The 24,681-nt window shown below is 38.5% G+C and overlaps 1 protein-coding gene across 4 annotated transcripts in view; it reads right to left on the reverse strand.

Moving 5' to 3' along the window:
• The window catches only part of DOCK3 (dedicator of cytokinesis 3), a 564,947-nt gene that overhangs the window by 103,079 nt on the left and 437,187 nt on the right, over positions 1–24,681 (reverse strand). For all 4 annotated transcript variants that reach the window (XM_047693084.1, XM_047693058.1, XM_047693067.1 and 1 more), the window contains 4 exons: positions 24,119–24,200; positions 18,925–18,985; positions 17,510–17,657; positions 4,675–4,763 (listed from right to left, as the gene is read on the reverse strand). In XM_047693084.1, the coding sequence (XP_047549040.1) occupies positions 4,675–4,763; positions 17,510–17,657; positions 18,925–18,985; positions 24,119–24,200 (380 nt within the window). The remainder of the gene's footprint in view (positions 1–4,674; positions 4,764–17,509; positions 17,658–18,924; positions 18,986–24,118; positions 24,201–24,681) is intronic.

Consider the following 24,681-nt stretch of genomic DNA (forward strand, 5'->3'; position numbering starts at 1 on the left):
AACAAAAGCATTTTCTTACTCAGAACCACATCTCCACCCTGTACTGTAGTACTAAAAAACACATAAAGAATCATATATATATATATATTTTTTGGTGGAGGAAAATATGCAAAGTTCAGCACTTTTCTTGAGAAAAATTTTGATGCAGAAAGTATATTTTATTCTAAGGAAACATTTTAAGAAAGCTCAAGGTTGTTTTTTGTTTGTTATTGTTTCAAATTTTCATTTAAATTCCAATTAACGTATAGTGTAATACTTGTTTTAGGGGTAGAATTTAGTGATTCATCACTTACATATGTGCTCAACACAACAAGTGTCCTCCTTAATATTCCATCACCCAAGTAGCCCATCTCTACCCACCTCCCCTCCAGCAACCCTCGGTTGTCCCCTACAATTAAGAGTCTCTAGGGGGTGCCTGGGTGGCTTAGTTGGGTAAGCATCCAACTCCTGATCTCAGCTCAGGTCTTGATCTCAGGACTGTAAGTTCAAGCCCCATGCCCAGCAAGGAGCCTACTTAATGAAAAAAAAAAAAAAAAAGGTTTGCTTCCCTCCCTTTTTTCTCCCTATGTTCATCTATTTTGTTTCCTAAATTCTACATATGAATGAAATCATATAGTATTTGTCTTTCTCTGACTTACTTTGCTCAGCATAATACTCTCTAGCTCCAACCACATAGCTGGACATGGCAAGATTTCATTATTTTTGATGGCTGAGTAATATTCCTGTGTGTGTGTTTGTGTGTGTGTGTGTGTGTGTCTGTGTGCACGCACACGTGGACATTTGGGCTCTTGCCATAATTTGGCTATTGTTGACAATGCTGCTATAAACATCGGGGGGACGTGTATCCCTTCAAATCAGTATTTTTGTATTCTCTGGGTAAATACCTAGTAGTGTAACTGCTGGGTCATACGGTACTTCTATTTTCAACTTTCTGAGGAAGCTCCATACTGTTTTGCAGAGTGGTTGCACCAGTTTACATTTCCACCGACAGTGTAAGATGGTTCCCCTTCCTCTGCGTCCTTGCCAACATTCGTCGTTTCCTGTGTTGTTAATTTTAGCCATTCTGACAGGTGTGAGGTGGTATCTCATTGTGATTTCGATTTTTATTTCCTTGATGATGAGTGGTGTTGAGTATCTTTTTGTGTGTCTGCTGACCATCTTGATATTTTCTTTGGAAAATTTCATGTCTTCTGCTCATTTTTTAACAGGATTTTTATTTTTTAGGTGTTGATTTTGATGAATTCTTTATAGATCCTGGATACTAACCCTTTGTTGGATATGTCATTTACAAATATCTTCTCCCATTTTGTAGGTTGCCTTTCAGTTTTGTGGACTGTTTCCTTCCCTGTGCAGAAGATTTTTTTCGTCTTGATGAAGTCCTGATAGTTCATTTTTGCTTTTGTTTCCCTTGCCTCCGTAGATGTATCTAAGTTAGAAGTTGCTGCAATTGAGGTAAAAGAGGTTGCTGCCTGTGTTCTCCTCTAGGATTTTGATGATTTCCTGTCTTACATTTAGGTCTTTCATCCGTTTTGAATTTATTTTTATGTGGCCCCTCCCCTCCACACTCTGAAGGTGCATTTTTTACAAGGGCAAGTATGACTGAAAGCCAGAGGAGTTCCTCCCCAGTAAGACCAGCACAAACCACCTCCACCTCTGCTTTGCACACACCAGGTCTATGGATCACAGAGCACTGCAAAGCTTCAGCTCTAGTGGAAATAGGACCATCTCATCTTAGATTAAAGACCGTCCCATAAAAAAGTAATTGCACAAATTGAAATTTGTGGGGAATATTGGAGAGTCAGCAACCTGGCCCCAATCTCTCTCCACTCCCATCCCTGTGGAAGAGATGGATGAGAATTAATAATATAAATTAACCCCAGCCCAAGATATGTAAATAGCGCTGTGCAACAGTCATTTAAAAATACATGGAAAACTACTGTGTTAACTGTTTTATTTGTCTTCATTTGTTTTTAATAACCTTCATGCTGCAAGAATTACTAAAAGTTAGGTCTGTGGCTACATATCTAAGAGGCCAACCTATAGGAGTTAGTACTGAATGATACCTTTAGTCTCAGCACTTAAAACCAGTGCAGCAATTCCTTCTACATTTTTGTATGATTTGACTTGCAGGGAGAGTACTAGTGATTAATGATTCACTAGAATTGCCAAGGAAATAAATGTCTATGATGTTTAACAAAGATAGGTGACAGTTTACAGCAAAGTAAATTTTCTATAATGAGGTATCTTTAATTAGGAGACTAATAAAGACCAGAGCTATTCTTTGAGTAATCTATAAACTTTTCTGACATGAAGACCCCAGAGTCCTGCACTGGAAACCCCTTGCTCAGAAGCTTGGCAACAGAGTGAAAAGCCAGTTGCCTGGAGTATGGAAACCTGGGCTTCCTGGTTCAGCCACGAAGTCACTTCATGGAGCTTCGGTTCCCTCATTTATTTAATGAGGGAGTTGAAACAGAAAACTTCCAAGATCTCAACCAGCTTCCAAGTCAAGACTTGCCTAGAAGACGTCAGACACACACTTCAAAGGGAAGCAGCCTATTTCTCCACCTGGCTTTTCCGTAAGTGCATAGAGCCCCCCTCTAACTGGACCATCCTAACTGAGGTTCTCTGACATCTATGGGGCCTTGGCCAGTGTTTATGAGTTCTGGACAAAAACCACAGGTACTGAAGATGGCATTGTCCCTGCTTTGGGATGTGAGACACAATTCAACATCTTAACCTGGGAGGTGATGGTGGAAACTAATCTTTCAGTTGTTTTAAAGTGTATTACTACTACCATCTTTCTTTTAAAATGTTCTCCATTTTTTATCATATCATGGCCCAATAACTTATAGCCAAGGGCAGCTCTTTATGAATCAATTAAGTAAATAAAGCAAAGAACACCATAAATATGGATGTGAATGGTAGTCTTCCAAATTACCAATAACTTCATATATTAAAAACAAGATTTTATTTGCTTCCTGCTTTAGCCTCATAGGTGAGAAATATGGGCTCCCTTCCCCTTCAACCACACTGCATGGATCTCCTTGGCATCCTGGCACATCCACGAAAAAACAGTCACTTAAAAGTAGTGAAAGAGACCCTGAGGCTCCCCATGCTAGAGTTTTAGAGAAGTTAAGTACTCCTAGCCGAAGGTCTCAAACTTTGCGGCTTCTGGTCTGGAGCTGCTCTGAGGACCCTCCTAATTGACTATCTGTTGACCATGATAAAGAAAAATTAAAATTAAAAAAAAAATTTAAGTTAACATATCGTGCAGCACTGATTTCAGGATCATAATCCAATGATTCATTACCCACATAAAACACCCAGTGCTAATCCCAACAAGTGTCTTCTTTAACGCCCATCACCCATTTAGTCCTTTCCCCAACCCTCAGTTGTTCTCTATATCTAAGAGTCTCTTATGGTTTACCTCTTATTTTATTTTTCATTCCTTTTATCTTATTTTTCCTTCCCTTCCCCTATGTTCATCTGTTTTGTTTCTTAAATTCCACATATGAGTGAAATCATATGGTATTTGTCTTTCTGTAACTTATTTCACTTGACACAATGTGCTCCAATTCCATCCATGTCGATGTAAATGGTAAGTACTCATCCTTTCTGATGGCTGAGTAAAGTCCATCGTATATACGGACCACGTTTTCTTCATCCATTCATCAGCTGATAGACATCTGGGCTCTTTGCATAATTTGGCTATTGTTGCTTGTGCTGCTATGAACACTGGGGGTACATGTGCCTCTTAGAATCAGTATTTTTGTACATTTTTGGGTATATGCCTAGTAGTGAAAACTTCATTCTTCTTAATAACTTTGGAGACTGCCACACCTTGCAGTGGCTTTACGCTGTTAATTAAGCTCACTTTCTATTTACAACAAGGCTATGGAAGTTAAAAAACAAAGAACGTTATGTAAAAGAGATCATGAGATAATTGAGAGGTTAAAACTGTCATTAGAAACATGGTTCTATGTAAATTTGAAAGCCATCTTCAAGTGTACATGAAAGCTCAGATGCTTTCAAATAGTGCTTCTAATTTAATCAAGCAATTGATATTCAATTTAGAAAATACAGTCTTCCTAATGTGTGGAATTGCACCAAGATTTAGACAGAAATTAAACAGTTTTAAAAGAAAAGGAGGAGGGGAAAGGAAAAGAAGTTGAACTAAGATGAAAGCTGCTGTGAACTGAAAATTGACTATTCCAGTTCCTGAACAATTTTGGCAGATTAATCACTGATTCTCATTAGTGTCAGGCTTCCTTGGTGATGCTAACACTGAACAGGAATAGAAGAAGTGATTATTAATATTTGTCTTTTATTTTTGGCGGGGCTGTGTATTCTTTGTTCAAGAAAACACAGACTTCACAATGTGACAAACCCTACAGCAATTTTGTTCACTCTGGTTTTAAACTGGAACTCAAGTTACCTATCAAAGCACATGGAATCCATTTTAGAAACAACAGAAAATATATTTTGGTTGGAAGTAATTAGGAAAAGTCTCAAATTATCATAAGGAGAAATAGTAGAAAGTGACTGGGGAGGAGAACAAATGTTTGTGGGGAACTGAAATTTACATGCGGCAACTGGTAGCACAAATTCACTGAGGTCTATATGATCAGCATCGGCAAGAGCAACACAAGGTTTCTAGCCAGAGAAGTATGTTACCGTGGCTGGCGCTGGGGGCAGAATACTTGGCGCTGGACTTGCGGATGATGTTCTCATGGATCTGGGACCACTCACTCTCGTTGTTGCACCTGCAACAGAAGGACAGGCATATGGCTTTCAAGGCTCTTTAACATCTGGTCTGATGTTCCAACTGAAATGCTGACTTTGAAAGGAAACTTCAAACTCACTTTCCTGTGTTTTACTAAATTAGACAAGGCTTGTTTTCTGTCAAGGTCCATAGAAGATTCACACTTGGGGGGAAGTGTTGAAACTCTAAAATGAATCTCAACAAATATTTTAAGTGGAAAATAGCTTATTCTCTGAAGTAGCACTCTCCCACATGACAAGTTTTACTCTTCTAGTTCCTTACACACACGCGCGCGCACACACACACACACACACACACACACAGTTCCAAAGGCAAGTTCCCGAGAGGGAAAATAACAGTTCCTCTTGACAATGACTGCTGTTTAGAAACTGTCATGCCTTGCATTGGCTTGTACCATCCACTCAATAATCATTATACCAGCCGCAGAGGAAAATCCTGCTAAGTTCAGGGCAGTGTGGATATTTGCTTGTGGCTGTTTCAGCCAGACCAAGAAAGGAAGAAAAGTTTAGGAGAGTAGTGAGTTTGATCCACTGTGAAATCCTGTGTAGTCAAGGGGAAGGAGAGCTTAGCAGAAAAGTTTGAATTTCTAAACATATAAAGTCCTTCCCGAGGGGCTTCAGTATTTGGATATAAGAGAGAATAGAGGAACAACACTGCACCTCTGTTAATATCCGACATTTCAGAATCTTCCCTCTAAAGGGCAATCCCAAGAGAGCTGCAACCACACAAGTACTTATTATAGTTTAGAAACAGAGACCAGAAATTCCTCATCCTAATGCAAAAACTTCGATGAAACAACTGAAATGAGATTAGAGTCATCTCTTGAAAATTCCACATGACATCAAGACTCCCCATAGCCTTGGCCTCACCCCTTCCCTTTTGCATAGGAAGGTATGGGTCCATACCTTCTGACCCTAAAATGGACGACTCAGGCACAAAGGAAAACTCACAGGATCCTTCCTTGGTTACTCACAAATGTGCAGCACAGTATAGGCCCTTCAAATAGGAAACTCCAGTAAGAGTTTTATCATGTGAAATCAAACAGTATTGGACTTTCTCAGTCTGACTTTTTCATTTAGTATAATGCCCTCTAGGTCCACCCATGTTGTCAAAAATGGCAAGAGCTCATCTTTAAAAAATTTTTTTTAAATTTAAATTCAATTTAGTTGGGGCACCTGGGTGGCTCAGTCAGTTATATGTCTGCCTTCGGCTCAGGTCATCGTCCCGAGGTCCTGGGATCGAGTCCTGCGTCAGGCTCCTTGCTCAGTGGGGAGCCTGCTTCTTCCTTTCCCTCTGCCTGCCCCCCGCCCCTGCTTGTGCTCTCTGGCTCTATCTCTCTGTCAAATAAATGAACAAAAACTTAAAAAATAAATTCAATTTTGTTAACATAGTGTTTTATTATTTTGGGGGGTAGAATTTATTGATTCATCCTTTGCATATAACACCCAGTGCTCATTACATCAAGTGCCCTCCTTAACTCCCATCACTCATTTAGCCCATTCCCCCGCCTTCCTTCCAGCAACCCTCAGTTTCTTATAGTTAGGAGTCTCTTATGGTTTGTCTCATCTGTTTTCATCTTATTTTATTTTTCTCCTCCCTTCCCCTCTATTCCTCTACTTTGTTTCATAAAATCTGCATATGAGAGAAATCATACGGTATTTGTCTTTCTCTGACTGACTTATTTCACTTAGCATAATAGCCTCTAGTTCCAACCACATCCTAGCAAAAGGCAAAATTTCATTCTTTTGGTAAGATTCCATGGTATGTACGTGTATGTATGTGTGTATGTATGTGTTGTGTGTATGTATGTGTGTGTGTATATGTATGTGTGTGTATATACATGTATGTGTGTGTATATATATACACACACATACATATACACACACACACACACACCACATTTTCTTTATCCACTCATCTCTCGATGGACATCTGGGCTCTTTCCATATTTTGGCTATTGTGGACATTGCTGCTGTAAATATTGGGGTGTATGTGCCCCTTTGAGTCTTTTTTTTAAGGCTGCACAATATTTCTGTGTGTATGTATGTGTGTATATGTATACCACGTCTTCCTTAACTAATTGTTTATTGATGGACATTTGGATTGCTTCCATATCTTGGCTATTGTAAACAATGCCACAATAAACATAGAGGTTCGTATATCTTCTTGAATTAGTGTTTTTGTTTTCTTTGGGTAGATACCCAGTAGTGGAATTATTTGATCATACGGTGTTTCTGTTTTTGTGGTGAGTGTAGCATAATGTATAGAGAAGATGTATTGTTATGTTGCACACCTGAAACTAAGGTAATGTTGTGTGTCAACTACATTCAAATAATAATAAAAAAGAAATCAAAGAATAAGGAACTGAAAAAACAGTGTAAAGTCTTAAGAACAGAAAAAAAGTTGTATCATGCGCCATCCAGCAGTGTGAAGTACAAGCAATGTAAAGAACAATTAAATAAAAGGGTTTGTATGGAAGTCATTCAGAGGTAAAGGAAATTAGTCATTAACTTAATTTTGTTACTCAATCAGTGGCTCTTCGGACTCCTTAATCAGTATAAATAAGTCTCACTTACTCAGAGATGCTGCAAAGAACTATCAAAGATGAAGTTCTCATAGCCTGGAGCTATGAGGATAATTTCTACTTACAGAATTCCTTCCAAACAAAGGAAGGGGGAGAGTGTTCACTAAGATGAGCACTTGTGCACTTGTGATTTAGCAACTCAGTTGGAAATCAAAAGTGAGAGGTGCTGGCAACAGCATATCCAGCCCTTCCTGTCTGACATGCACACTGTCTCATTTCTTCCAACCAGTCAGTACATCAAAGAAGTGCCCAGCTGGTGAGGATTCAAAGACTTGTCTTGCTGTCAGGTTTTTTTTTTGTCACTTTCTAGGTTTATAAGATCAGTAGTTACTTTCTTTAACAGAAATCTGACTACAGTTTGTCATAAATAACATACTCCCCCTCTCATTTCAAAAGAAGAGTCTTGAAAATTAACACCCTCCCTCCAATAGGTGGTATAATTTCAGCATTTTGCCAATAAAACACTAATTTTTTTTTTGGCAGTATAATGGAGACGGTGCTTTGTCAACCACACCCACAGGACAGTGTGTATTAATTCATACACCTCTCCTCTTCATGGACTTGGTTCAACCATGATCATCTCTCTTCTGGACTAGTGTAATCACCTCCTAACTGATCTTCCAAATATCTCCCTTTCCTGAATGCCAAGCAGCTACTCTAATCATCTGAAAATAAATGGATGTGGTGTCATCAGCATATTTTACCCAATCACTAGGATATTTTGTAAGAACAAATTATAAATGGGAGCATTTATTAAATAATCAAATGACTTGTGATTGTAATGAAGCATGATTATGTTATATCCAATCAAATTAATATTTAGAGCATGATTAACTGCTGTTGGTAGTTTGTCCTCAATCACAAGACGCATGAGGGACTGTGATCTAAAAGAGGTCTGAATGCCTCTGTAGCAGGGGAGATAAACAGCACAGCACTTCAACTACTACATGTCCAAGGATTTTACTCAAGGAAGAAGACAGAGAGGTGAGAGGGTTTTAGTTTTCTACATGGGATTCCCAAGCATTCAGAAGCACTGGAGCCGGAGCATGGGTTCTTCTCAACAAAGTTCAGAAGGCTCTTTCATTTACTCATGTACCAGAGCACAAGTTAGCATCTGCTTCTTCCCTGCAATCTCCTTAACTTAATTTCTGTGTTTCTTCTCTTCACCCAACTTTGTTCTCTTTCTCCAAGGTGAACAACACAAAAAATGTTTAAAATGCCTAAGAAATTTTAAAGGATTGTTTGTAAGACCTTTAAGTTTGTGTTTTTATTTATTTATTTATTATTTATTTATTTTTTTCAACTTTTTTTTTTTAAAGATTTTATTTACTTATTTGACAGAGATCACAAGTAGGCAGAGAGGCAGGCAGAGATAGAGGAGGAAGCAGGCTCCCTGCTGAGCAGAGAGCCCGATGTGGGGCTCGATCCCAGGACCCTGGGATCATGACCTGAGCCGAAGGCAGAGGCTTTAACCCGCTGAGCCACCCAGGCGCCACCTATTTATTTTTTCTTAAATACAATTATCCAAAATATAGTACATTGCTAGTTTTGTTAGGGTCCCCCAATAATGGGTCTATGATCAAAGAAGTGAGACTGATACAAACCAAAGGTCAAGCAAATCTTTATTTCACACCAAGCATCAAGAATCAAACCCACCAGTCGGGCCATCTCTTATAAAGAGGCAACGACCCTTCCCAGCCTCACAGACTAACTTTTGTAGAGGTGGTTGAGCCTGGCTTATACACAGGTGGCCAATGAGATTGCAATACACAGGGAAAACTGCATAGTCATGGTAGGTCGGCAATACGGGTGGCCAATTGAATTTCAATTTACCATAGTAAATATATGCACGCGTACTGATTGGATGTCTCCAACAGGTCTGGCCCGCCCTTGTATCTGGGCTTTGCAAGTAAGTTCCTCTGGGAGAGGCAGGGTCAATCTAAGTTCACAACCAAATGGCTCCCTCTAGCTAACCAGGTCCTTACATTTTCAGATGCAGTGTTCAATAATTAGTTGCACATAACCTTTGCATTTTTAGAAGGTAGCCTACTCTAGGTAGGCAATTGTTGGGGTATATTCCCATATTTTATTTCACTTAATTCTCATAATCCAGTAAGATAGGTATTACCATGTTAATTTTACTGTGAGGAGTGAAGTGGAGCTGGAGTCTAAATGTGGGTCTGCCTGGTCCCAAAAGCAGGACAGGCAGGCAGGGTTGGGGTGGGGTGCAGAGAGAAAGCGGCTGAGCACTATAACCCTGAAACCCTTACTCCTGCACTGGGCATCAGGGTACTTTTGTCTGTGATGTCAGCCAGCATTCTCATTTTGTCTCTACCTAATTAAAACTGCGGAGTCTTGGTTATGGTGTAAAACTTAATTTAGTGCAAATACTTCATCCTAAAATTCTTTCTCTTTGGGTGTTATTTTGGCCTTTATTTGGTTAAAGTCCTAACAAGCTGGAAAATATGCAACACCCTACAGATTTAAGAACACTACTGATGCTGAGCACTGTTTCATACTGTCCTTACTAAACTGCAAAAAAAGAGAGAAGTGGGACGCCTGGGTGGCTCAGTTGGTTAAGCAGCTGCCTTCAGCTCAGGTCATGATCCCAGCGTCCTGGGATTGAGTCCCATATCAGGCTCCTTGCTCGGCAGGGAACCTGCTTCTCCCTCTGTCTCTGCCTGCCTCTCTGCCTACTTGTGATCTCTCTCTCTCTCTCTGACAAATAAATAAAAAAAAATCTTTAAAAAAAAAAAAAGAGAAGTATCCAGAAGGATGAAGAAAAACAACACATTTCAATAAAAATGGCCTAATTGAACAGAATCTCCAAGACCAAGCTGACAAATAAACCAATTTGATATATTCTGGATGTGCTGGCATAGGCCATGAGAAACTGCATTTTAATTAATTTATTTATTTGAGAGAGAGTGACATTTAGAGAGAGGGAAAGAGAGAGTGAGTGCACATGGAGAGGGAGAGAGAGGAGCAGACTCTTCACTGAGCAGGGAGCCCAATGTGGGGCTCGATCCCAGGACCCTGAGATCATGACCTGAGCAGAAGGCAGCCATTTAAACTGTCTGAGCCACCCAGGTGTCCCTGCATTTTTACTTATGAAAAATGTAAATTATTTATTTTACAACCTATATATGTTTATTTTAGTACAGAGTATTAAAAAAAAAGACAAATAGCACACACGCATGCATGCACTTACACATACACTTTAACAGAAATACTAAGTTTTACTCCTCCTTCCAGGTGGTAGAAGGGCTACAATGAGTAACATTTCTACCCCATTTAGTCACTTTCCTGGGAGAAAGAGTGATCTCTTTGGCCAGCACTTCTAGAAGAAGGACCTGGGCACGAACATCTTAATTCTGCCTCTTCCCTCTTTTGGGACCAACCTGTTTGCAGAGAACACACAATCCCTCTGTACCACCAGACTCTATCTGATGATGACTCCATAGTCTTTCTGACTCAGGGTTCATGTTAATCACAAGTTGTGGTAGGTTGAATGGTGGCGCCTAAAAAGATATATCCATATCCTAATCCCTGGAACCTGTGAATGTTACCTTATTTGAAAGATGGATCTTTGCAGATGTAATTAACTTAAGGATTTTGAGATTAGGAGATAATCCTGGATAATCTTGATGAGTCCAACTTCAATGAAAAATGTCCTTAGAGAAAGGCAGAGGAAGACTTAAGACACAGCAGAGAAGAAAATGAAGATAGGACAAGAGGAGGGAATATTGCCACAGAAGCAGAGATTAGAGTGATGAAGCCCCAAGTCAAGGTATGCTGACAGCTCCCAGAAGAGACAAAGAATAGATTTTCCCCTGGAGCCTCCAGAAGGAGTGTGATCCTGCTGCCGTCCTGATTTCAGACTTTTGGCCTCCAGATTGTGAGAATAAACTTCTGTGTTATAAATCATACATTTGCAGTAATTTGTTATAGTAGCCACAGGAAACAAATACAAAAGTCCATGTGACTCATAGATCCAAACCATGATCTCAAATGAATTTTCTTGCTAATAAAAGTGAAATGTTTATATGTACTATTTGCATATATACACATACATATGTATATATAGGTACATTATAAATGTCTATCTATGCCACTCTGTATTGTATATCCATTTTTATCTCTACCTGCTTAACTTTTTTTTTTTTTTTTTACTTGACAGAGAGAGATCACAAGTGGGCAGAGAGGCGAGCAGAGAGAGAGAGAGAGAGAGAGAGGAGGAAGCAGGCTCCCTGTGGAGCAGAGAGCCCGATGTGGGACTTGATCCCAGGACCCTGAGATCATAACCTGAGCCGAAGGCAGAGGCTTAACCCACTGAGCCACCCAGGTGCCCCTCTACCTGCTTAACATTTTGATCTCAGAACCAATCTACTGCTATCTAGTAACCCTCTCAAACTGCAACAAATGGCAATTTTTTCCGAGTTTATTAAGCTAAAACTGTTAAATAATTGGGAATGAAGATTGACCTTTGCCAAGTATCCTTTTTGATATCAGGATGATTTGTTTTTTCCCTTTTGGATGACTAATATGATGCATTATATGCTAATTGCATTGTGATCAGAGAGTATGGCTTGTGCCTTATGGAATTTATGGAAATTTTTTCTATGAATAACTTTTATAAGTGTTCCATAAGCACTGGAAAAGATGTGTTCTGTTTATTGGATAAAAGATTTGTCTAGATTTGGGAGGACCATATGGGCTGGCGAGCTGGGGTACTCCATTTACACCTGCTGTCCTGGCATCAACAGCACTCCTTTTGACTATCAGAATGTCCTAATTTAGATGACAAATTGTGCTCAACCTATCTGGAGGTAGGACGGCAAGAGATTAAGAGCATAGTCTCTCAATCAGGCTGTTTAGGCACATGCCTCACCACTCTGTGCCTGTTTCCTTATCTATAATAGAGGGGTATGACAGCCCATGTTGAGCATTCAAAGATGCTGACTGTTAGTATCTGTCATGTCAACCTTATTCAGATTCTCTAAGTCAGAGTTATTTACCTGATTTAAATATTTATTTCCATCCTTATTTATTTTTGTCTCCCTGTATGTCAAGAGGCACATTAAAGTCTCTTGCTTTTATTGTAGTTTTATCCTCTCTATTTCCAGTAAATTGACTATAATAATTTTAAGTCATTATTATATGCATAAGGGTCATGACAATTAGATCTCCATTATAAATTCCATCATGTATCAGTATAAAATGCTCTTTTTATTCCTGTGGAGGAAAAGGGGGGCTTTTTGGAAAAGCTGGAGGTAGAGATGTTAGCAAGGACATCTGGGCTCTGGCACCGCTTCCTCTCACAAGTTAAGAAGGCTGAATTTGGTCAACTTCCTTTAAACTGAAGTACATGGACTATTGGGCAAATTTTGTGTGATTACCATAGGGTAATGAGGATAGTATGCATGGAATTTTATAGGATTTGTAATTTAGATGTAAAAGTGGAGCTTACCTGTAGTCAAGAGTCCCTAGCAAACAAACAAACAAACAAACAAACAAAAAACACTCCTTTTTAGATGGCAAGCAGTATGCCCATTATTTGGTTAGAGCTCATTTCCTGAACCACTGGTCCTCTTGTTTATTTATCACCTTTTTCCTGTTTGATTCACTAGTTCATGTGGATTTTTTTTTTGTTTCTTATATTACTTTATCCCTTTTCTTCTTCAATTTTGTAGATGAGGAAACTGAAGTTCAGGGAATTACAGTGATTTTTCCAAATCTCACAGCTTCTGCTTACCAATCACCTTGTCTTATCTAATCTATCCATTTATCAAATAGAAGAAAGTGTTATCTTAAAAAAACAAGATGGGATCATACATACCACTGACTATTTTAAATCAGTTAACAAAGTTGTTATATGAAGGTAGCTCTGTGTTTGTCTACTCTTAGAGCCATCATTCTTTCAATGTGACTTTCCTGGAGGAGCAGCACAACAGAAAAGGGAGGGAGAATGCAGGTGTGTTTTCCAAGCTTGTGGCAGAGAATACAAAGGACCTCAGTGTGCCACCACTTATATCTGTGTTAGAGTCATAAGACTTTTGACTGTTACATGAACAGGAGTCATCCTGAGCTGACTTTCTTACTCTGCCTCATTATTTAGCGAGTTCTGTTTGCAGCAGCACTAACACACTAACAAATCTAACTGGCCTCCAAGGCTAGAGATGGTGGGCACTGCAAGTCAAAACAGAGTAGTTCCGTGGGCACAGATCTACTGGATTTAGGTCTTCTTTGTAAAGGCCTTAGCAGACATTTGGTGCAGATGCTCATACACTGACAACAGACACAGCGGATGACAGTTCTGAGTGGGTCATGATCCATGGAATATTGGGAAGGAAATGATCCATGGAAAACTGGGAAGGCCTCGGCTAGGACAGAGAGAAGTAAGAGCTACTTCCTTAACTGACTCGCAAGTGAGAAGCAGTATTTTCATTTGACATCGTTGTATGTATAAGACTTGAGCCTTCTTTACTCTGTATTAAAATGAGGACAGCCCGATGGCCCTTCACTCATTTAAGAATGGGCCTCATTTAAAAATGACTCCTAAACAAGTACTCTCAACTTGAGGCAGTTTCATGGATAAGGTGCTTATGAAACAAAGACCCCAAAGTCAGTGTTCAGAGGAAATATGTGTCTACCTCAAATATAAGGAGAGGGTCCCTTCCAGATATTACATAAGAGAAGAGACTGTCACCTTATATTTCCACCCTCACAAATCCTGTCGTGTTATGGGGCATTCTCTGAATCCCTTCATTTTGAATGTCACAGCAGTATTTTGGGTAAGTTACATAAGCCTGAAATTATCTCATCAATGAAAGTTTTAGATGCTTGTAAAACTAATCTGGCAGAATTGGTTAAAGACTTTTTTTTTAAGAGCAAAACTACATGGATTTAGTAATTACCCTTGGGTATGACCTCCAAATTGAACAACTGGGTGTTGCTGTAAAGCTCACCTTAAAAGCAGCATAGTAAGCACCTGTATTATTAAGGTCACATACATGGGTCTTACAGGACAAATAAAGACAGAGAAACAGCCAAGTGTCCAAGTATTCAGCAAAAAATGTAATTGAGCCTCAAGATGAACTTCCAGTGAATGCATCACCAACGATTCAAAGAGTGATGCATCAAAACCAGCCTGATCGGGGCGCCTGGGTGGCTCAGTGGGTTAAAGCCTCTGCCTTCGGCTCAGGTCATGATCTCAGGGTCCTGGGATCGAGCCCCGCATCGGGCTCTCTGCTCAGTGGGGAGCCTGCTTCCTCCTCTCTCTCTCTCTGCCTGCCTCTCTGCCTACTTGTGATCTCTCTCTCTCTGTCAAATAAATAAATAAAATCTTTAAAAAAACAAAAACAAAAACAAAAAACCAGCCTGATGGAAGTAAAAGACCATGCCCTGGAAAACTGTGTGAGTTGACTTGGGAAGTGGCTCCAATGTTGACAAAGTCCTGATGACATGGTTGCGTATGATGAGTTTGAGTAAAATTTTCTCATAACACGTGAGAGTGGGGAAAATGCAATACTTGTCTCAATTTTATATAACATGTGATTGAATATGTAATGGATAATATACATTTTATATAATATGGTTTAAAATATAACTAACAGAGTAGAGTTAATATTCTAAGCAGTTATCTATTTTGTTAAGGTTGGCCTAAAAATGTTTATTTAGGCAGTGTTACACTGTGAATTTGGAAAGCGGTCACTGCATATGCAGAAGCATCTTGGGTTTGGTCACACACATTATTTATGGCACCTTGACTTCGCCTTAGTGTTGGCTTTAACTTCCAGCACTCCTCTCCTTTTGCATCCTAGGCTCTAGGTTCCATCTGCCCTGTGCCTGCCTGTGACCCTAGTGCCTCTGGCCAAGAGGAAACAGATGATATCTATATCAGACTGAATTGCATACGGTGATGATTTATTTGTGATTTTTCAGGCTTTCGGCTCCTTGGCAAGCAACCTGGTTTTCATGCCCCAGCTTCCTATTGAGATTTTTCTCAAAACGATGTGGGACCCTCACCACACACACATATGATATTAAACAATATCTATTAAGCCAGAGGAATGGCTATGGCAAGAGACATACTGGAACTTGAATCTTCTCTGGTTGAAGCTGACTGAATAATGAAAGAGATGATGAGAATGTCAACAATTAATGAGATATTTTGCCAATTCATTGATTAAAACTATACAAGGGGTTTTTTATCCTTGCAAAATCCTGTCCTAACAAAAGCTAAAGCACTATCAATATCAATTATTGAACCTTTAAAGCTTCTAATTCAATCTAACAAACATAGGCCATGAAACTTATCGGAAAATATTTCTTCTCCTAGGGGCTGGATTCACTGGGCTGATGTGGATTTAAAACACTAATCCTGTGCACAAAATCAATTTCACAAACATGCAGTTGGAAGTCTACTGGACAATCTTAGTATTTTCAAGCGGAAAAATTATCCTACACTTTGATTCTAGTAGTCCTTCAAAAACATTCTTTTATAATGATCTGTTGTTTTAGAAGCAATTAGGCCAATTAAGCCTGACAGCGTGATTTCAAGAGGGATGCTGTGCAAGCCCCTATCCACGATGAGAATCTGCAGTGAAGCAAGGAACAGCTGATACACGCGAAGAGATGTGATTCCCGAGTGCTACCTATACACTCCTTGCCCTTGGGAAGGACACAGTGGAGTAAAAGGGTAATGATGATAATTTTGGATTCCTGTTTAGTTCTTTTCAAAGGGAGGAAGGTACATCAAAAAGCATTCCCATCAGCCATCAATGAAGAGATTTGGTATATGGAGAAAGTCTGTGACTGATGCATGAAAGGAAGAGAAAACCCACCAAAATTTCCCTTGGAGGTGAGTATTCCAAAGGAAGATCCTCATCCCATAGACGTACACAACTCTGAACAGAACAGTGCTTAAGGCAAAATAGGTAATAAGGAGGTCTGGACTTTTATTTTGAAATTAATAAAATGTGGTTGATCTATAAAGTGCCAAATTTAGGTGTAATTGTGAATTGAGTTCATTTCCTGCCTGAATCAGAACAGAGAATACAGAAAAATATTCATGCAATATTACGGTGAGGGTACATTAACATGGTGATGGACAATATTAGATTTCATTTCGAAAAATAATATTGGGTTAAAACTGAAAGAGGACAGATTTAAAAAAAATTCTCATAGTTAGAAACATTTACTTTAAAATCTCACTAAACTCACCACAGATCATGTTTTCAGCACTACTATTCATCCTTAAGTCTATATCAGCAAAGACAGATGATGTGCCTCAATTCTGTTTCCTTTCTTTATTTTTTTTTTCTATTGCTTAACAAGAATCAGAAGGAGATGCACTGCTTCTACAAGGCAGATCTGCCGGTTAATGAACATTTTTAAAAAAGATTTTATTTATTTATTTGACAGACAGAGATCACAAGTAGGCAGAGAAGCAGGCAGAGAGAGAGGAAGAAGCAGGCTCCCTGCTGAGCGGAGAGCCCGACGTGGGGCTCGACACGGGGCTTGATCCCAGGACCCTGGGATCATGACCTGAGCTGAAAGCTGAGGCTTTAACCCACTGAGCCACCCAGGCACCCCTGGTTAATGAACATGAAAAACAATGCCGTGGCTAGATGGGTGTGACTTATGGATCTGTGGTCACAAAAGTGGAGAGTGAAACCACAGCTCCTCAGAAAAATTTACGTTTCTTCAAGTTGACTTGTGATCATTCTTTGAAGCAATTTGCGTCAGTACCTAGCTCAGTTACAATAGTTGGTGGGGGGAAGTATTGGACAAAGAAGATTCTTTTATATCCAAAACACAGGAGAAATTACATAATTAGTTTTTCTGTAACTATATAATAATGTTGGCTAGTCCTAGATAGAAGAGGTAGTACAGACATCTATACTACCAGACTTCTAGTTTAGGATAGAGGTTTCTGAATTTCGCTGCTTCAGAATCACCTGGGCAACTTATTAAAAGTATAGACCTTAGATCAAAATCTCTGCATTTTTTATAAACTCCCTAACCTACATATTCTGGTGGTTCTGTGTCCCACAAAGCTTGAGCACTGCTGCTCTCAAGGGTAGTACTGGAATATCTTATGTCGTAGATTATTAATATTTCTGATATCTATTACTCACGTGTAAACCTTAAGAACAAAATCCTTTTCTTCCTTTAATTCTGTGAGTGACTGCAGAACATCCAGGATGCTCAGGACAGCACAACCATATGGTCGCCGGTAGTGTAGGTGAGCAGGGCCTTTCTTTGAGTCATTCAGGAGCATCCGGCCTGAAGCACAGCAGAAAATACCAGTCAGACCAAGAACTCCAGGCTCCCCTCCAGTACCACCTGATTGTCATCCAAGGATGCCAGAGATATAGGCACCTTAGAAATACTCTAAGCTGGAAGACTAATTTAGGACTAAAGAGAGTCATGCAGGGATGCAGAATATTTATGTGGAGGAATGCCAGACAGGTCTTTGGCCACATTCAATTAAACATCCTTATTATCTACCTTAATACCATTAGTCCATTTATTAATCATATGAGAATGAAACAGTGGTTTTATGAATTTCTTAGAAAAACCACTGTGTTAGATTTAAACCTCTTTGGCATATTGGGGATACAAAGTTTAGTATTTTTGTTGCCAGGTAAAAGCTTTGTATGCAAAGGTAAGAATCATGAGTTATTCTTCCAACCAAATTTTGCTGTCACAGCTGCTCTTGAACCTCTGCTGGAGCGAAAGTTGTCTCAGAAAGAATGGGGGCTTGCTTCTCCCGCCTACCAAAGCTGTGCCTAATGGTGGCGTCAAGAGGACTTGAAGAAGCAAAGCTGGAACGTCAGTAAGTGCTTACGAAGTACAGCAAAACAAAGTACAGCAAAGGTGTTTTGTTGGCAAAGAAGTAAAAAATACTCTTTGACAAAAAAGGTACATGATATGTCAGAATCCAAACTGATGGAGGAAGATTTGGTTAGACCTAGCCCCCCAGATTACGCCATATGCTCGAGATGAGGCTGAGTAAATCAACCACAGAGCAGCAGCAAAAATCACTTTCGTCATCTTGGGTGGGGTAAAAGTGAAATACCATATGTCAGTCGCAGTAAGGGTAGTAACTCTTATTTTGTGGAAAATTGCACAGATACATACTTTGGATATAAAACACAGCAAAGGCCATTCGCCACATGTTCAAGATGGCAACCTGCAACCTGTTGTAAGATCTCTGAAGTGGAAAAGCTGGTACAAAGGCAAAGCACTGTGGTGGAGAGAATGTTAAAAGAGCAGACCACTTGAAATAAAGAGTTTGGGGTTTGGGTCTAAAAACAAATAGGGAGCAGAAGATTTCAAGTGAAAAAAAAAAAAAATGCTTTCATTCATGTCAAATTCAGCTACCATAGCAGCTGAGCTTAAGGCAGAGTTCCAATACAAGCTGGACTCCCGTCCTGAGACCTGACATTATAGGAAGAGCTATGGAGATGAGAAAGCTCAAACATAGTAGTAGATACTTATCCCAAGGTGGGCTGGTCTTAGTCATGTGAACGGATAAGGTCGACAGTACCTATTCGTATCACATGGGCAACTATATATAAATCTCTCTTCATATCTTTGCTGCTCAGATCCTAAGGAAAAAAAAAAACAAGTAAATTAAGACAATGAATATACTGAAAATAATTAAAATTTCATTTCAAAACCTCATAATCATCCGTTTTTGTTACTTTTAGCATATGTTATTGGTGGGGAGGGGGACTAAAGCACACAGTGGTTTAGTGGTTTGTAAGATTCCTGTGGCCAAAGTGTGAATATCTTATCTGCCTCTGGGAGTTATTTTATTGATAATACTTTCCCAGCTTTTATTTAGAATAGCCAACAGTTCTCACATTAGAAATCTTCATATTATTGCCTTGTCCATGTTTATTCGAACATCATATAAAAAACATTTTGTAACAAAAGAAATGTTCAATGCAGAATAAAAAATGGAAAACACCAATAAGCTTATTAATGACTAAAATTCTAAAATTTTACTCTTTACTAATTTTATGTTTATTCTGTGGTCCACAATGATTATTATACACTAGATATCTTCCCTTGAGAAAAGACTAATTTGGCCTTAGTGAAACCTCAAAAATTTGATCTCCATTTCTAAATTTAGATATGCATCATTTGTACTGAAGTATAAAGCTGAAAATAATCTTATCTGGAAAATTCTAAGGGCTTCCTTTAAGTAAACGATCTGATCCAATCAGTAATTTTTAAAACTAAAGTTATGAAAATAATTTTATACATTAAATTATTTATGTTTAGAACACATTTTGAAATAAAGTATTCATTTATGGGTATGTATTTTACTTTAACATGTTGTACTTAAAGTAATAAAACTTTAATATATACTCTGTTTCAGACTTCTCACCAGGTCAGCTAGCTGCTCACTGAGACATTGTTGTGAATTAATGATGATTGATGGAATAACCTCTGTACTTAATGGGACAGTTTCTCAAGATTTCCCTTTTGCTTCTAGTAAAAGGTCCCTTACTTAGTTCCCTGTCTTTCCCATCTTTCATCTCTTGACTAGTCCCAGATGCTGTCTCTTTTTAAAAAGGCAGGGAAAGGGACAATCAAGTGACAGTTATAATTTCAAATGAGCTTTGCAATCCAGAGTCCCCATGTTTGCTTTATTTTTATACCTTGTTACAAGGTTAGGACTTGGGTAAGGCAAGAAAGGTACCCAAGGTGCAAAGTTAAAGGGGGTCCCACTCTCAGGAAGCTGTGCTTTGCTTGCCTTACCATAGACCAGCTCTGCCCTGTAGAGTGGTCCTAGACATATGAAAGGAAAGGAGACATTAAAAAGTAATGTGCAGTGTGTAAACCTGGCGATTCACAGACCTGTACCCCTGGGGATAAAAATATATGTTTATAAAAAATTAAAAAAAAAGTAATGTGCAATGGTGAAATTGGAACTTTTAGATTCTAGATGGTTATGACATTTCACCAAATTCTTGATGGAATAACAAAGTGTGCTTATAATGAAATAGGATACAAAATAATTTAAGATAAATGTGTGTCTCTGGAATCACAAAGAAATATTTTTACATGAAAGTTGTCTTCTGAAACTGAAAAAGGATGGTTCAGACTCCATCTTACCACTTCCTTTAATTTAGAAATGGAATTTAAAATGATAGCCTCAAATAACTCTGTATTTTGACACCCATTAAAATGGTTACTAAATAACAAATAAAAATTTAAAAAAATCCACATTACCACTTCTTTGTGCTTTTTTAGGGATTGAAACATGTCTCTTTACTGAAAAATATAGAAATGTTTGACACATTTAAAAATGTAAAAAAAATTTTTTTTTGAAAAAAAAAAAAAAAAAAAGAAAAGAAATGGTTCCTTCTACATAGCTTGGAATGTATTAAGCCAAACTATCAAATAACCAGTATGATGATTAATCTTTACATCTACAAATTCAAGTCAGTTACCAAAGATGATCAAACACTAATCAGATCAGTTGTACACATGAGCACAGGACCTCTCTCTTGGTTCTAAGTGAATGAAAGGAAGAAAACTGAAATATAATTTATGGTATTTTCCAAGTAGATGGAGTAGGTGCCCTTTCTGACCATTTTGTATTTGGTACCCAGAACTCTCTGTGGTATTCATTTTAAGTCAATAATATAAAATGGGAATAATCTGCGCAAAAAATATTTTATGTGAAATTATTATTCGTGAGTCCCACATAATTTCAGTGTGAAAGCTATCTTATTAAACATAAGTACATGGTTAAACACAGTTACTACAGAGTTAGTAAACACTCACTGTTCAAGACTAAGTACCAAGTGTGGCTATCCATGTTAAAATACTCACAAGACCTGTAAAACCAAGATGTGAAGAGGAATTCCCACCATTCATTTGGTGAGTAGAGTTTGAATTTAGATTTACCCTCTGGAGCATACCCTCCAATCCCACATAATTAAAAGCTGGTTCCCAACTACATTGTAGTCATAGGGGAGTGACTCAGGGCTCAGCATCTTGGACTCAGTTCCTGATGTTCCATTTGAAACATGGAGATGTCAACTCACTTTCCTGTGCCTGAACTGCCCTTTTTCTGTAGAGATAATGGGATTTGCAAAAACAAAACAAGGCCAATTTATTCATGCTTATGCTACAGAAGAAGCAGAAGCTATAAATAAATGTAGAAAATATAATGCCAATGAATGCAGGGAAAACAACACAAGTTAATTTTCTGAGTTGGTCACTCAAATATAATAAAAAATAAACATATTCATTTACTTTTATAACAAATCATTATCGGGGCCTTCATATTTGCCAGGGACTGTATGTTAAGCACTGGATGTCTACTAAAAAAGTAAATTCACAGACATGTTCTCACATGCTCATATACATAGCCATTGTTTATCATGAAAGTTAGGAAATCACTGTATTAGACATGCACTGTATTAGACATTCACATAAATATGAAACACCTCCTTCTGGGTAAAATTCTTTCTGGACAGGAAGCTCTGAAATCTGACAAGGTTAGAAAAAAACCCTGATTTTACAGAGAACAAGGTTGAGTCACGAATAATGTGCTGGTCTATAACGTGGCTCTGAAGTCTGCTTGAGTAATCTTGCAAAACCGCTCAGTTTGTAGGCCTCCCTCTTCTTGATGCTAAAAGGTAAGCTATCAAGTTGGCACTGACCATAGCTGTGGCTGCATTTTCCTGTATTACTCTCAAACTCTGTAGCACATATGTCAATCTGGAAAACTCCTTTAGCTCACAGGAGGAACTCAAGTCTTAGATGAGAAAATAGGTTCCACCAAAATTAATATTTCTCATTGCTTAAAGTAAAACATGAAAATCCTAGATAAGACAATCTTGTGAAAAAATTTCACGTGCTTTGTAAAAATTTCTCAAATCACTCTTTAGGATCTTAAAAAGCAATCCAGGGCTGTACTGCAAAGGGAATTACAGAAGTGGTATTTTTAGCAGCCTTGTCTTCCCTTTGTGGCAGAATAAGAGCACATGAATGTTATGTGCATCTTTGATTTATAAAGTCAGAGCTACAGCTTAGGCCTCTGGGCCCATATAGATAATTAAAATGCTACAAAATGAAAATTTCAATTTACTGTAATTACATTCAAATATCATCATAATTAAGTTCATTTTTCAAGAGACAAGGACCGCACTCATCATATTCAAAGACAGCCATACATACAGCTCTATCCACGATGCCAGAGAACAAGGAAGCAGTGATTTCTTTTGCTGCTTTATCAGAGAATCAGGGTCTAGAAAAACCTCCTAAGGTCAGTGAGGCATTCTAGACAGATGGGTGTCTCTTTTCTTCCTATTTCTGTTTCAGAAAGGTGGCCACAGAGGACCACTTCAGTGTTTACACACTCTCACTTCAGAAGCTCTTTCCCAATATCCTAACCTAAATCCCAACTTGTACTCTTTCCCTCGTTCTTTTCCTACTGAAGGAATAGTGTTGCTTTCCCCAGACAAAATCATCTCAACTCCGTTAACTGTCTTCATGGGTCTGCTTTACCTGCTTGTTCTTCCTGCATTGTCTCCTAAAGTTTGAATGCTGAGCTCCAAGATGGGCTAAAAAAAAATCACTTTAGCTTAACCAGACTTACAAATGTTTCTGTACATCTGGAGAGTTTTCAACAGAAACTGTCCCTGTGAAAATGGCTTCTGATTCTGCAGTAATGCTGTTTGAAGCTTTGAAAGATAAAGTTGTAGTAAATGAACAAAAAAGTCATGTACTCGCCACATATATGTGGTATCAGTAAAACAGGTAAACAAATCCAGTTTTATCTTTCAGAGAAAGCCACATATACAATGCCTAAAGAAATCCTATTTGTGTTTAAGAGGTACACTGTAAGCTCTGAGACACCTGACTGTAACCCATCAATCACGCACCCCACACCAGGGCAGAGGCACTGTGAGACTATCATACCTCCTGGCATTAATGGGTCTTAATGTATCTCACTAATACTGAAGCAGATCAAAGACTCCGCAAGAGTCAAAACTGGTTTAAAATTATAACACAGTCTTGTTTTCTCCTTCAGCAAATAAATAAACAAAGCTGCACACTAGTTTTCTTTAAATAAAAAAACATTTAGTAACTCAGAATCAAGTTGAGGAATACACAAGGCAATGTGGTATTGTTAGGCTGAGCACTTTCCAGAAGCAGATTACTATGTCTTCTCTGAGCTGATGAGTCTGTGATCCTGGAGACCATGAATGACTACATGGTTATTTGGAAAAAATGAAAGTATAGATCACAGTAGGAAAAGACCCTCCATTTGGATGTAAGAGAAAAGAACTACTTAGTTTGTCTCTCTTTATATGCACTCACTAAAAAACTGCAAAGCTGTAAATTTAGTGGATGCCTTTAGAGACATTATACTTCTACATCAGAGAAATTCCCAGTGGCCTTGAATAAGAATAGTAAGAAAGACTTCTTTCAGATTTTGTCTGTTATATTAAAAAGCTTCTAAAATCTACACTAGTAAAAGGTATTTTATTATATTTCTTTAATAAAAATTCAATTAAAAACCATAGCTGATTTCAGTTTTCTTTAAATATTTCATTAAAATCTGATAGAAACATAAATCAAGTCCTAATCTCCCCAGTGTCTAAGAATAAAGGGAGGTAAGAATAAATACTTGTTTCCAGGGTGACAATATCCACATAGCAGGCCCCTGGGTAGAGTCAACAGCAGAGAAGGGAAAGAGAATTTGCACATACTGTAAAAAGGGCACACATTCGTTCTATCTTCTCTGGATTCCTTGGCCCACCATTCTTGTTCAGTCTCACCAGAAACCGCTCACTGAAATGTAGGAGAGAGAGACAGAAAAATGTAAGGGACCACATGCTCCAGAACAAATAAAAAGGGCATTTATAGAGAAACCCTAAACACTGTCAGAACAGCTCTTAGTGACAGGCAAGGCCAAAAGTACATGTCTAATGTCGGGACACTATTTTTCTTGCCAAGCAGCATGCAATGGACACTACAAACTGCCTAACAGCTGTTGCTGTTTCTCTGCTGGCGGCAGCTCTCCTTTCCCTAAAGGTGTGTGCTCCCTGAGAGGAGCAATGAAGACTGTATCTTCTATTATTTTCCAAATACCCACAAAGCTCCAGTCATAACATAGGCCCATAACAGACACATATATTCTCTGATGTGAACACTCAGATCATAAAACTATCCACCATACTCGAGCCAAAACTGTCTATATTACCCAGTTTACATCTTCCTATAGAACTCTTAAGAATCATTTCAGGACTAAGAAAAAAAATGTTACAGAGAC

Source organism: Lutra lutra, chromosome 1 (assembly GCF_902655055.1).
Source record: "Lutra lutra chromosome 1, mLutLut1.2, whole genome shotgun sequence".
Lineage (NCBI taxonomy): Eukaryota > Metazoa > Chordata > Mammalia > Carnivora > Mustelidae > Lutra > Lutra lutra.